This window comes from Mustela nivalis (genome assembly GCF_964662115.1).
Source record: "Mustela nivalis genome assembly, chromosome: 14".
Taxonomy (NCBI): Eukaryota; Metazoa; Chordata; class Mammalia; order Carnivora; family Mustelidae; genus Mustela; species Mustela nivalis.
The window spans coordinates 11,095,989-11,110,969 of record NC_139033.1 but is presented as its reverse complement, the minus strand read 5'-3'; the positions used below and the strand labels follow the sequence as shown (position 1 = coordinate 11,110,969).

The 14,981-nt window shown below is 48.0% G+C and overlaps 1 protein-coding gene across 5 annotated transcripts in view; it reads left to right on the top strand.

The window, feature by feature from the left end:
* ACAD10 (acyl-CoA dehydrogenase family member 10) overlaps positions 1-14,981 on the top strand; it is a 95,605-nt gene that overhangs the window by 14,344 nt on the left and 66,280 nt on the right. For all 5 annotated transcript variants that reach the window (XM_082698418.1, XM_082698420.1, XM_082698417.1 and 2 more), the window contains exon 2: positions 4,782-4,936. In XM_082698418.1, the coding sequence (XP_082554544.1) occupies positions 4,782-4,936 (155 nt within the window). The remainder of the gene's footprint in view (positions 1-4,781; positions 4,937-14,981) is intronic.

Here is a 14,981-nt window from a genome sequence, read left to right as displayed (position 1 = left end):
AGGCTCACCCATAGAAACATTATTTGTGCTTGTAGAAGGGTCCACTGTTCGATCTAAATCCTACTATCTCTCTCCTGAGAGGGACAGCCCCAGTGCTCAGCTCAGCTCTCTTCTGGCTCATTCTCTCCAGCAAACCAACATGCTGTAACAGCTCTCATTTAAAAAAAAAACTCTTAATTATTAATTATTATTATTATTATTATTATTATTATTTTACTTGACAGAGAGAGCAGCAGGCAGAGGGAGAGGGAGAAGCAGGCTCCCCGCTGAGCAAGGAGTCTCGATCCTGGAATCCTGGGATCATGCCCTGAGCTGAAGGCAGATGCTTAACTGACTGAGCCACCCAAGTCATTATTTTTTATTTTTTTTAAATAAACTCGACACCCAATATGGAGCTTGAGCTGACCACCTGGAGATCAGGAGTCACATGCTATATATAGTAACTGAGCCAGCCAGGGGCCCCTAAATATTTATTTTTTTTTCTTTTAAAATTTAACTCTAAATGTTTTAAAAATGTATTGTTTTTAAGTAAGCACTACAAGTACCTCTCATCTTTACAAAAGTAACCCTCCACTGGTGCTCACCCCCCTTGGGCCACCTCTGCCTTCCCGCCCTGCCTGCCGCCCTGCCTGCCACCGAGCAGAGTGCCTGCCCCCACCTCCCTTTCCGCCAGGCGCCTTCTCTCCTGAGCCCCACCCCTTCAAAGAAACACTTTCCTCGATGTCTGCTGTGGCGGCCCCATTGCAGAAGCCCGCCTTCCTGGCCTTAGCAGCAGACTTCCTCACTTCCTCCTTCCAGAGACATTCCTGCCACCTGGCTCTCTGCCCTGAACTCCCCCGTGAGCCCCGCTTACCTTCCCCACCTTGCTTTTCTCCCCTGAAGGGACTCACACCCTCCTGATCTCAGCTGCATTCTCTCCCCATTCTCTCCCCCAGGCCTGCCCTGCACTTGCTTGTCCTCTATCTGTCTGCTTACAATCTTCCCCCCTGGGTATGGTTCTCAAACAACATCTTAAAAAAAAAAAAAAAAAAAGACACACACACAGGTCATAGTCTATGGCTCCCATGCTAAAAAATACTCCCATAGTTCTCACATCTTAATTTATTAATGGTTACCTTGACTTATAAGGTCTTAAACATCTGGACCTTCACTACCTCCTCGGTTGTCTCCTTCCACTCTTGTGCTTTATTCCAGCCTCCACACGCTGGCCTCCTTGACAGTCTTCCAACCTGTCAAGCACACCCCCCCCCCCACCTGCCTCAGGGCCTTTGCACTTGTGGCTCCCTCTGCTTGGGATGCCCTTCCCCCAGGCATACACGTGGCTCAGTCCTTTACCTTATTTGGATCTTCGGGCTCATTTTTTATCCTTCTTAGTGGAGAAGGCTTCCCTGAGCACCCTGTTGTGTATAACAGCACCCTACTTCCTCACACTTACCCCCATAATCTGCATTATCTTTCCTCATACCACTTATCACTACTAGATATATATTTGGTGGTTTCTTTATTACTTGTTTCCTTCCACTAGAAGTAAGCCCAACAAAGGCAGGAACTTTATTGTTTGCAGTTATAAAGGCTAGAACACTGCCTGACCCTTAATAGATGCTTGGTTTTTTGTTTGTTTGGTTTTTGTTTTTAAGTAGGCCCCATGCCCAGCATGGAGCCCAGTGTGGGGCTTGAACACATGACCCTGAGATCAAGGCCTGAGCTGAGATCATGAGTCAGTTGCTTAACCGACTGACCCAACCAGGCAGCCTGCTTGATATTTTAAATGAATTAACAGATATTTAACAGATTTTATTTTATTTTTAAAAAGGTTTTATTTATTTGAGAAAGAGAGAGCCTGAGCGGGAAGGGGGGTGGTAGCAGGAAGAGGGAAAAGCAGGCTCCCCACAGAGAAGAGAGCCCAATGTGGGACTTGGTCCCAGGACCCTGGATCATGACCTGAGCAGAAGGCAGATGCCCAAACGGCTACACCACCCAGGCGCCCCTAATTAACAGATTTTAAGTGGAGTTACCCGTGTGGTATGTGTATGTATTGTTCTATTTTGTTTTAAGATTTTGCTTATTTATTTAAAAAAAGATCTTGCTTATTTATGTATTATTTATGCTTATTTATGTATGTATGTATTATTTATGTATTTGGAGCCGGGTTGGCAGACGGAATGGCAGAGGGAGAGGGAGAGAGAATTTGGAGCTGACTCCACGCTGGGCATGGAGCCCTACATGGGGCTTGATCTCAAGAACCTGAGATCGTGACCCCAGCAGAAACCAAGATTGGATGCCTAACTGACTGAGCCACCAGGTGCCCCTATGTGTTGTGTTTTTTAAATCCACTCCTGGGGGCTTCTGGCTGGCTCCATCTGAAAAGCATGTGACTCTTGATCTCAGGGTCTTGAGTTCCAGCCCTATGTTGGGCGTAGAGATTACTAAAAAAAAAAAAAAAAAAAAAAAAAAATTTTTTTTTTTTTAAAGATTTTTATTTATTTATTTGACAGAGAGAAATCACAAGTAGATGGAGAGGCAGGCAGAGAGAGAGAGGGAAGCAGGCTCCCTGCCGAGCAGAGAGCCCGATGCGGGACTCGATCCCAAGACCCTGAGATCATGACCTGAGCTGAAGGCAGCAGCTTAACCCACTGAGCCACCCAGGCACCCCAAAAAAATTTATTTTAACACACTCCTAGAGAACCAGGGAAATGAATGAGAAGGTAAAAGCAATATACAGTTGACCCTTGAACAATGCAGGGGTGGGGGCGTGAACCCCCGCAATATCCTATTGTCGACTGGAAGCCTACTGGTAACATAGGGAACACATATTTCATAGGTTATATGTATTATACACTGTATTCTTACGCTAGAGTAAACTAGGGGCACCTGTTGGCTCAGTGTTAAACGTCTGCCTTTGCCTCAAGTCATGATCCTAGGGTCCTGGAATCGAGCCCCTGCATTGGGCTCCCCATTGAGCAGGAAGCCTGCTTCTCTCTCTCCCTCCATCTGCTGCTCCCCGAGCTTGTGCTCTCTTCTATCTCTGTCAGATACATAAATAAAACTTAAAAAAAAAAAAAAACAATAGACTAAGCTAGACGGAAAAAAGTGTTATTAAGAAAATCATAAGCAGGGGCTCCTGGGTGGCTCAGTCAAGTCAAGCATCTGCCTTTGGCTCAGGTCACAAGCCTCTGCTCGGCAGGGAGCCTATTTCTCCTTCCGCCTGTCACTACCCCTGCTTGTGTGCTTTCTCTCTCTCTCTCTGACAAGTAAATAAATAAAATCTTTAAAAAAAAAAAAAAAGGAAACAGTTTGCCGGCTCATCAGGAGCTAAACACAGAAGTACCATACGACCCAGCAATTTCATTCCTAGGTGTACACCCCCCAAAAAATTGAAAACAGGAACTCAAAAATAATATATGTACATACATGTTCATAACAGCACTATTCGCGGTAGCCAAAAAATGGAAACATCCCAAATGTCCCTAAGTGGGTGAACAGATAAACAAAATGTGTATTTGGACAATGGAATATCATTCAGTCATAAAAAAGAGTGAGATTCTGACACACACTATCATGAATGAGCCTCAAACACAGGATGGTAAGTGACAGAAGCCAGACGCAAAAGGCCACAGAGTGTATGATTCCATTTATATGAAACGCCCAGAGCAGGCGAACCCATAGAGACAGAAGGCAGATTGGCGGTTGCCAGGGGCTGGGGGAAGAGAGAACGGGGAGTGACTGCTAATAGGTCCGGGGTTGCTCTGGGGGTGGAGAAGTGTGCGAGCATTTTGGAACTCGACAGAGGTGGTGTTTGCACAGCACTGTGAATGTACGAATCGGCACCGAAGGTTCACTTTCAAATGGTTAATTTTGTGTTATGTGAATTTCACTTCAGTTAAAAAAAAAACTGTTTGGGCTTCACGTTGGATCTTTTAATTAGCACAACCTTGACTTTCATTATGAAATAGTTAGCATTTTTGCAAAGACTCAGTGATAAAAAGGATTATTGTGTCTCCATAGAGAACACAAATTAGAAAATTTCTAGGGCAGAGGGGACAAAACAGGGTTCCAACTCAGGAAGGAAACACCATTCATCTTATTCTCCTTCTTCTTCTGGTAAATATATACCGCTAAAGAACCCGAGACTTAATTAAGTATTAAATTTAGCTCCTCTTCCGTTGACACGTCCCCCTAGCCTTTCCCAGTTACCCCAGCCCACGTACTGCCTATGGCACACTCCCGCCGGTCCCACACTGGCACCCATTCTTTCCTGTCTCCCAGAATACTGGTTTTGTTCAGGCACTTCCCTTCCCCCACGCGGCATTGAGCCCCAAGGAAACTGAGCCCAGCCCTCAGAAATGTCTAGTCTTGGGAGAATCCATTCCCCTTACCAGTGACTGGCTCAGGTACAACCATGTGACCCAAATCTCACGAATGAGATATCAGGGAGAAGTTTGGTGGTCTGCTGGTTTAAAAATGATGCCCTACACATCCTCTGATAGGTTTCCCTTTTGAGAAGCTGAAGCTGGGGGTGCCTGGCTGGCTCAGTAGGTAGAACATGCCACTCTTGATCTCCGGGTCATGAGTTCAAGCCCCATGTGTGGCGTAGAGTTTACTTAAAAAAAAAAAAAAAAGTGAAGCTTAACTCTAGTCCCCCTGTGACTGGGTTGGACTTCGTGACTAGCTTCAAACATATGGAACATGGCAGAAATGGTGGTTGATCACTTCCAAGATTTGGTTACTAAGAAGTCTTCGGCTTTCATCTTGGTCAGGCGCTCTCACTTTCTCTTCCTCAGACAGTTCACTCTGGCAGAAGCCAGCTGTCATGTCAGAAGGACACTCCGGCCATTTATGGAGACGCCCACGTAGTGAGAACCAAAGCCTCCTGCCACAGCCAGGGAGGAACTGACACCGGCCAGTGGGAGCTCCTGAATGAGCTTGAGAAGAACAGGTGTCATCCCCATCCAATAAAAATCACACCCAGCCAGGGCGCCTGACTGGCTCTGTTGGAAGAGCATGTGACTCTTGGTCTCAGGGTCCTGAGTTCAAGCCCCATACTGGGTGTGGAGCCTACTTTAAAAAATAAAAAAAAATCATCCCCACTCCTCCCCATGAGTCTCCATTTCAAGTGGCACCAAAGGCTTATTATACAAATTGGCTGAAGAATGTATTAGACTTGGGGACCCAGTTCCTCTCCATCTCTTAGCTCTGCTATCCTCTGTGTTAACTACATCCCCAGACAAGTCCTCCTTACATCGTAGCAAAGATGGCCCCTTACAGCTCCAAGCTTCCATTCTGACCGGCTTGGCAATCCCCGAAGACAGGATCACCACAAAATTCCTAGAGCCAATGCTTATCGGGCAGAACTGGGTCCCATGTTCTTTTATTAACCTATTTCTGTGGCCAGGGGGTTAGAACCTGTGGACTGGCCAGGCCAAATTTCTTGGAGTTATATAGACAAGGTCCTCGTAACCTGATCCTGTTCTCTTTCCATCGGCCCCTCTGCCTATATTAGTTTCCTGTTGCTTCTGTAACATGTTGCCACAAGTTTGGTGGATAAAAACCACATACAACATCTTAGAGTTATGGGAGTGAGAAGTCCACAGTGAGTCTTATGGGGCTAACTCCAAGTGCCTCGTTTCTTCTGGAGGCTCTTAGGGAGAATTTCTGTTCCTTACCTTTTCTTCTTCTGCTTGCCATTCCCATGCCTTGGCTTTTGGCCCTACATGGCCTTTGCTCCCTCTGCTTTTGGTCCCACACCACCTCCTACAGCTCTGGTCTCCCACCTCCCTCTGAAAAGAACCTTTGTGACTGCATTTAGGTCTCACCTGGACAATTCTCCCCATCTGAAGATCATCAACTTAATCACATCTGCAGAGGCCACTTTGCCATATAAGGCCATATGCACAGGTTCAGGCGATGAGGGTGTGGCCATGGTTGGCCACGATGGTACCAAACACACAACGGCCCCCTCCGACCAGCTGGGCCTCCCTGCGAGCTCTCGGGGTCCACTAGGCACTTCCTTCCCTCTGTTCCTTGGCTCCTGCTGTTTCCTCTGCTGAAGGACCGGCCCACCCCCTTCTACCTGCCAATCTCCATGCTTGGATTTCAAGGCTTAGCTCAAAATGACACTTCTCTTTTGTAGCTTTCCTTAAGCTCCCCCACCGTGGGGACAACCGGGGAGAACAAAGCACACCCTCTCTCACTTTCCCAGAGCCAAACAGTTTATGACAGCGAACCATGATATACCGGTTTACACATCTGGTCACTTACTCGATTGTGAAGTCTGCAGGCGTAGGGACTTCTGCTTGATCATCTTTATTTCTCCAGCTCCTAACACGTAGCTCGTGGCCCTTAACAGGTGCAAAGGAAGTATTTAGTGAGTCCAAAAGCAGTTCGTGAAATCCATCAAGATTTTTTGAAGTTCCAGTTTGTAGTGGGATGGCTTTATGACAGATGGCAGCACTTCCATCCACCAGGCCCTACCTTCCTGACCCTGCATTTGCACAATAGCACCCTTCCTTTCTCTGGGGAGCATTCTCTTCCCCACACAAGGTGGTCATAGTCCCATTGCCCTAAAGGACACAGCACTGTGACAGATGGCCCAGGTACGGCCAGTCAGAGTCAGGGTGGTTATCCCAGATAGGGGCATGTGCCCCAGACTGGGCTAAAGGAAATGAAGTCATGGGATTCTACATGGAGGATGGAGAGAACGGATGCTGGTGAGCCAGTGTGAGCAGTACCCAGAGCCATGCGGGGCCCCGCCCTCCTCATCGGCCTCCACCTGGAGGAAGCCTGCGTGTGGATGGGAAAGTGAGATCAATCTGAAGGAAAACGGAGCTCCGGGGGTTAATGAGCTGGCCAGCTGTAGGACCACGGTCCCTAAGGCCACCCCTACCCCTAAGCGTCTCTTAATGAGAGCTAAGCAAATCCTCTTTTTTGCTTTTATCAGTTGGGGTTGGATTTCTGACTTGTGCCCAAATGATCCCGACTAATACAGGCCTTAAGTTTGTAAGATATCATGGCCTAACATGCTGTCCACTGTAGACACCCAGCAATAGGACTGCAGTTGGGCTGGGTATCTTCCCAACGTCTGGGATGCAGGAAAGAGAAGGTAAAGTAGTGAATTCATTTCCTTGACAAATACTTTGTGATGATCTGTGACCTGGGGGAACACCCTGAAATGGCACGTGGGGACACAGTATATTAGTCAAGACTTTCAGTGACAGAAAATCAAAAGAACCTGGATTAAGGAAAAAAAAAAAAAAGAGTAGGGGGAGAGGAAGGATAGAACTTATTGGCTTATGTAGCTACAAAGGCCAGGAATAGGGCTCTCCATTTCTCCCCACTCCTTTTTGCTGTATTGATTTTATTCTCAAGTGCTCTCTTTCCACATAGCAGAAAAGATGGCCACCAGCTCCAAATTTATTACCAGCAAAGAAGGAATGTGAAATGTATTGCGGAAAGTAAGGGACTCTATCAATTAGGAATGCGTTAGTCTGTAAGTAATAGAATAACCTACTAATGGGACTTAAGTGATAAAGGTTTATTTACTGCATGAATTAGCTGTATGGAGGTAAGCAATTTCAGTGTTGGTTTGGTGATTCAACTACGTCATCAAGAACCTGGTTCTTTCTTACTTTCTGCTCTGCCATCCTTAGCATGTCTGCAACATTGTCCCTCTGAGTCACAGAATGGCTGCCGTGACACCAAGCATCACAGCCTCACAACAGCAGCATTCTGAGAAAGAAAGAAAGAAGGAAGGCAGGAGCCAGGAACAAAAGGAACTTTCTCACTTTCACCTTTTTTAATCTCAGGGGGTAAAATCATTTCCAGAAACCCCCAGCAGACTTCACTCTCCATCTCATTGGCCATAATCTCACCATATGACCATCCCTGTCCATACCAGTCCTATGACTGGCTATAACCAATTCTGATTTCATCTATTTGCTAAGAGAGCTGCACAACTGTCTCAAAAGTCAACCTCTTTGAGTTTCTGGGGTGGCGAGGCCCAACCCCATTCTTGGGAGATGAACCATGGTTGGCCTCATAGAAAGTGAGGGAAAGTCACTTGGAGGGCTTCTGGACTGGATCTTTGGTGAGGCTGTTGAGCCGCTCATCTAATCAATCCAGAACTGGACCTACCTCCATTCTTACCTCGTGAGATAAATCCCCCATCCTGTTCAGTTGGGATTCTGTTACTTGTACCTGAAGGCATCTCACAGACTTATTCCTCTACCCAGCAGCATTTGGTCCAGGCAGTTTTCTCCAGACTTGGTTTCCTGCTCCAAAGACAGAGGCCACAGGGCAGGCCAGCCCACTCTGTCCTTCCAAGGTCCATCTCAGTTGCCACCTTGTCCCTACAGCCTGTTCCTGGCAAGCTTGGTCACAATCACCCTGACCTCTCCTGAACCCCTCAGACATTTTGTTCCTTCTTCCTGTTGCCTGTCCCCATTCACTCTATTAAAGTCCTGCAGATTCTAGGGGAGGGGCTGGGTGCCCACATTGTCCAGGCGAGGCTGCCCCTTGCGTGCCTTCTATCATGCAGAGCGTGTTGGTTTTACTCTGCCTGGCCCTTGTCCATTCCCTCCTTCCTTCATTCCATCCAACAGTCCCCTGTTGAGGGGCTTCTCTGGGCCAGACCTTGTGCAGATGAGGGAAAATGGTCCCCACCTTCATCTAGCCAGGGGACAGTGACAGAGATAAGCACAGCGGCCACTAAAACAGGTTGGGGTGAGAAATGCTGACATGGAGACCACTATTTGTGCCCACCGAGCTAAGCTAAGCACTGGTTCCTTTAATCCTCCCACAGATCTCCTGAGGGGCAGCTCTTACTACTATTGCCATTTTGGAGATGAAATCACTGCTCTGAGATGTCACGTAACTTTCCCTAAATCACTCAACCAGGTAGTAGCAGAGCTGGGATTTGAACCCAGGCCCTGGGCACAAACCTCTAAATGCTCTGCCTGTCCAGCTCGGAGGCAGACTGGCCAGATCTCCATTTGCAAAGAGAGAGGCCCTAAGCCCACCCTTCCTGCACGGCCGCAGACGGATCTTGGGCTTTTCTGCCTCTAGACCACAAGACGATGCATTTCTGTTGCTGAAGCAGTTCAGTTTGTGGCACTCTGCTGGCTGTGTGCTAGCAGACAAACACACCAGTGAAGGTCTCAAGGGAGCTGGGAGGTAAGGAGGCGGTGGAGGGAACTGTGAGGTGAGACTGGAAAGGCAGGTCAGGGCCAGATCACGCAAGACCCGTAGGCCCAGGCAAGACTTTGGATTTTACTCTGAGATCCAGAAAATCACGGATGGGCTTTATAACTGCCGTAAGTAGGGGTGTTGAGAATGATTTGGAAGGGGGTAGGAGTCACGGTGGAAAGACCAGCAAGGAAGCCGCGGCAACTGGAGCTCAGGGCAGGGTCGAGGCCGCAGGTAGAAATTTGGGAATGGGATTTCAGGGCATCAAGATGGTCTTTCAAACCACAGGACCTGGTGAGCTCACTGAGAGAGGATAAGGAAGACGGAGGCCAGGGCCCTTCGCTGAGAACCCCTCTCTTTCTGAGAGCTGGTGGAGATGACCAGGAATGAATCATGACTGCTGGTGTGGAGAGAGACCGCAGCCTGGGGAGGCCAGGCTTAGCCCGGAGACTCCCTCCCCCAGGAGGACACAGTGCTTAGGTGGACTGCAGGAATACGAAATGGCCGGGGAAGGGAGCAGCTGCCAAGCTGTCAGAGGAAATGGAAGCAAAGACCCACGGGTCAGTGTCCCAGAATAACAAAGTACCACGAACTAGGGGGCTTAGGACAAATAAAAGTTGATTCTCTTACAGTTCTGGAGGCCAGAAGTCCAAAGCAAGCCTCTTTTGTATGCAGTCAACCACGGAGGCATCTGTGCCTTACCCTCCTTGAAGCAGCTCTTCCTTCCTGCCCCCTGACACTATTGCATCCTAGCATTTACATTTTCTAAAATTTCAAACAATTTCATTTGTTTGTAGGGCAGCGATGACGGGGACAGTTGTATCCGCTGCTGGAGCCCCAGAATCCTGACGGGGTCTGCCACTTAGTAGGTAGGCCCTCAAGTAATTACTGAGGGAACAAATCAACCATATAGAAACTATATGCCTAGAAAACACTAGAAGAAACACCCCCAACGTGTTAATGGTTTCCTCTATTGAAATGAGACTGCTTGGGACGCCTGGGTGGCTCAGTTGGTTAAGCGGCTGCCTTCGGCTCAGGTCATGATCCCAGCATCCTGGGATCAAGTCCCACATCGGGCTCCTTGCTGGGCAGGGAGCCTGCTTCTCCCTCTGCCTCTAGCCTGCCACTCTGCCTGTGCTTGCACGCACGCGCTCTCTCTCTAAAAAAAAAAAAAAAGAAGAAAAAAAGAGAAAGAAATGAGACTGCTTTTACTTTTCCTCTCTATATTTTCCTGCTTTAAAAATAAAACATCCTATTTTTGGGGGGAGATGGAAATGCTCTGTATCTTGATTTGGGTGGTGATTACGTGGACGTGGACAACTGTCAAAACTCATCCAACTGAAGGCTTCAGACCTGCATTCTGTTATATGCTAATTATATCTCAAAAATTTAAAAAAACCATACAAGTAATATACAAATAATACACGTGTATATCTCAAAATACAATGCTCTTGCCATTATCTTACAGCATTTAAAATATATAAACAGGATAACAGGTATTGCATCTGTATTCTAAATTAAATTTCACTTGTTACAATATCAAAAAAAAAAAAATAAAGAAGAAAAAGGTTTTGGATGACCTTTACACACGGACACACACAGACCAGTCTATACCTGCCAAGTTAACACCGCTTTGTAACACCCCCCCCCCCCACCCGCCGGGAGTTCATAAAAAATGTGTTCCAGGCTTTCCCTTTCCACTGATTCTGTAATAAACTGAAGCCACAAGCTAAACTGATCCCTTCAGAATCTAGTTTCCAGTTAGCCTATTTATTCCTGCTCCTGCCTCTGGGGGCAGTAACTGAGTCTACACTCTCAAAGAAAGGACTCCTTAGGGTCTAGACAGTTTTGTTCCAGAAGCAACTTTTCCAGCCGGGAAGCACCCCGGCTTCCATGAAGCTCTATAGATTTTATTTATTTTTATTTATTTGAGAGAGAGAGAGACAGTGAGAGAAAGGATGAGCGAGAAGGTCAGAGGGAGAAGCAGACTCCCCATGGAGCCGGGAGCCCGATGCGGGACTCGATCCCGGGACTCCGGGATCATGACCTGAGCCGAAGGCAGTCGTCCAACCAACTGAGCCACCCAGGCGTCCCCATGAAGCTCTATAGAACAGAGCTGAGATGTCAGCTTAAATGGTTGGTATGAACTAGGCCCAAGCCTCTCCGGGGCTAGTTGGAATAAAGTAGTGATTTCCCAAAGCTGGCCCTTGGGTGGATTGGGGGAAAACCACTGGTGTGGTTTTCTTCCTCCTCCTTTATCAGCTCTGGCTCAGGCCCCATTGAAATGGGAGAGGAGACAAAAGTTAGAAAGTTCCGTGGGGAGGGGGAGGCTTGCACAAGGCAGGGGTATGAGACCATTTTACTCACGCCAAAGTGGCCTCAACTCCGTACTCGGCTCCTTTCCCAAGGCAACCACAAAATGGGGACTTGGGAGCTGTGTCCTTTCTGTCCCCACGTCCCAAGCTTAGAGGGGCCAGTCGAGTGGGGTGGCGAGGAGCCCAGAGTCTGGACTCAGGCAATGCTGGGATTGAGCACGGCCCTAATCAGGGATCCCCGATGCGAGCTCAGCCAGTTCTGAGATGCCTCCGGCTGGACCTCGGTTTCCCGGTTGGTACAGCGGGGTAGCTCTACCTACCTCACAGGCTGGCGTGCGCGACTGAACGGGACCATGCACAGGAACTGTGGTCCGGTCAGCAGGAATTCAACAAACGTGTGCTAGCCCCTGGAATCAGGTGCATCACATCAGGGCAGAGCATGCTCCCCGTCTCTATCGCTCAGCGAGTGGAGGAGAATCCTCTTAAATCTGCGCTTCTCAGTCTCTCCCGGCTTTGGGTCCTACCAAAGAAACCAGAGGTTCCGGGTCTGCCCCTCTGGCTCGCCTACTTGGGAGTTACTGGTGCTGGAAAAGAGGTCTCTCCTGGGGATGTTCTTCTAGGTTGTTCCAAGTCAGCATGGGTTCACACGGGTCTACAGTAACTCAATGAGTTCTTAGCGTCAATTACCTCCCTTCTCACAAGAATGTTATCTCAGCAGGTGAAAAGAAAACTGTTTTTAAGTTTTCACCAAAAAGCACTCTCCTGAGGGCTCAGAGAGGAGAGAGGCGGGGCTAGATGTAGGCTCCTTTTCTCAGGATTATTCTGGTTCTAAAAAGCAGCGGAACATTCTTATTTACAAGAGCGAGGGGAAGGGGGGCCGTGGGGAGAGAGCGTATAGGAAGAAAGTGAGAAGGGAGAGCTTTGGCGCTTCTCTGGCCAGAGCTAGGAATCTGGCCAAAGGGAGAGTGCACGATTGGCAGCAGCCGAGAGATCCTGTATGGACTTTTAGGAAAGCTTCTGGGCCGCAGCACGGGGCCTCCTCCATCGGGGCCAGGAGAGTTCTGGCAGCAGCCCCCGGCCCAGGCATGTTCCCACATAATTGAAGTCGAATGTGCTTGGGGGGAGGGAGGATGGAGGCGGCCTCGGAGTTCCTGGTGGCTGAACCTCCGCGGTCTGCATTTGGCCCTGTTTGGGATGGAAGCCAGTGAGTGTTGATTTTCTGCAGCATGGAAACAAATGCAACGAAGCTGTTTTCCTGAGGCATGCATTTTGAAAAGAGGATTTTAATTTTTTTCCCCAAGGACAGGTGGGGCTGGGATTGGGGGGCGCGTTGTGACGTGGCTCTTCTGTTGCTGTCTCTTCTGCAAACGCTTTTGCGCTCATAGCTTCTGTGTGAGCACAAATGTGTCAGCTAGAATGAGTGAGGGGGCATGGCCACAACTTAAGGCTAAGTCTTTCACAAAAGATAATTCCTGGAAAATGCTGCTGGAGGACCCTCTGGCTGTGTGTGATAAGTCACGGTTTGTTTGCTCTCCGCTGGAGGCTTTCCAGGAGAGCGGCTCTCTTGTCCCTCCTAAAATTTTCCATGGACTCTCCTTCACTTCTCGGTCTTTCTCTGTGATCTTGTTCTGCTGCCCCCCGAAATTAGTTCGTGTTCCTTCTTTTCAGCTAGCACCGAGGTCTTTTGGAGCCTAACTGTTAGGTTAGTGATATAAAGTGACACTGTCTGGTTTTCCAAGTGGTGGAGACTCATCATTCTTTTTTTTTTTTTTTTTTTAAAGATTTTATTTATTTATTTGTCAGAGAGAGATCACAAGTAGGCAGAGAGGCAGGCAGAGAGAGAGAGAGGGAAGCAGGCTCCCCGCTGAGCAGAGAGCCCGATGTGGGACTCGATCCCAGGACCCTGGGATCATGACCTGAGCCGAAGGCAGCGGCTTAACCCACTGAGCCACCCAGGCGCCCTCATCATTCTTTTAATGGCACTCAACTGTGCCCAGCCCTCTAGGGAAAAATCTGGACTCTTGGCCCGTTGGGCCATACCCAAGGGACTGAGAATCTGCAATCACTAATCGACTCGGCTAGAGGGGTCTCAGTAAGGAAATGGGCATAAGGGCAGATTTGATCTGGGACCTTCTGCTCCTTCCAGATGAAAGATAGCGAAAGAGATCTCCAGAGGCCAGGCCAGTAGTGTTTCTTGCATTCAGCATTTATGCTCAGTGCTAGAGCTCTGCTTTTATCTTTCTTTTTTTTTTTTTTTTAAGATTGATTTATTTATTTGACAGACAGAGATCACAAGTAGGCAGAGAGGCAGACAGAGAGAGAGGAGGAAGCAGGCTCCCTGCTGAGCAGAGAGCCCGATGTGGGGCTTGATCCCAGGACCCTGGGATCATGACCTGAGCCGAAAGCAGAGGCTTTAACCCACTGAGCCACCCAGGTGCCCCTGCTTTTATCTTTCAAGAAGAATTTCACCATCAGCCATATTATACAAGGATACTAGCTTCTCTGCATTTATTACGAGGCTGGGTTTGAAAGGAGTTTTGGGTCAGGGGATTTAGAACCCAGCCTGAAAAAAAGCAAAGCTGCTTTAGTTCACTTAGTGCGCTTGGTAATTAGCCTCAGAGTAACAAATGTTATCTGCACCAGCATAGCTCCGTGCCAAGTACCCAAACCACATTTTCCAGATGATTCCAGTGAGAAGTTTCTGACCCGAAGCAATTCAACATTGGGGCCCAAAGACCACAATCATCTTGTATAAAACAACAGATTGTTCATCTCTCCCTGGCCTTCTTTAGTACATCAAGAATGCAAAATCCAGATTAAGAACCAAATGCAGAGCCCCTTCACACTCGCCTAAGCTTTCAGAATGACAGTAAGAGACTGTTCCATGTGCATGAAAAGTATACTAGCTAAAATAATGCTGAGATAGTTTTGGCTTCTGGGAGTGCAGCTTTCAAAATGAATGTCTAACAGAATCCAATATTGTTTTTTTTTAATATTTTATTTATTTGATAGAGAGAGATCACAAGTAGGCAGAGAGGCAGGCAGAGCAGAAAGAGAGAGGAGGAAGCAGGCTCCCCACTGAGCAGAGAGCAGATGTGGGGCTCGATCCCAGGACCCTGAGACCATGACCCGAGCTGAAGGCAGAGGCTTAACCCACTGAGCCACCCAGGCGCCCCCAGAATCTAATACTGTTAAGTGTCTGAGCATTCTGGGGAGGGCAGGAATCCCATGGAGACAGGGAAAAAAGGGTTACCAGTAAGTGGTAAATGGTTACCATTACCTTTAAAAGATGAAAAGGCGGCATAAAGGACTCGATTACTACATTAATCAGGATAAAGAGGCCACAAGCCCTCCCCATATCCCTCTTCAAAAGAGGGTAAAAAATAAAAGAAGTTTTATATAACTTCCCTGAGGTCTCCTAATGCACCAATGCCAAAATGTTTGTTTGCTCCAGGCTGAGGGCAGTGCAGGGTGGAAATGAACTTC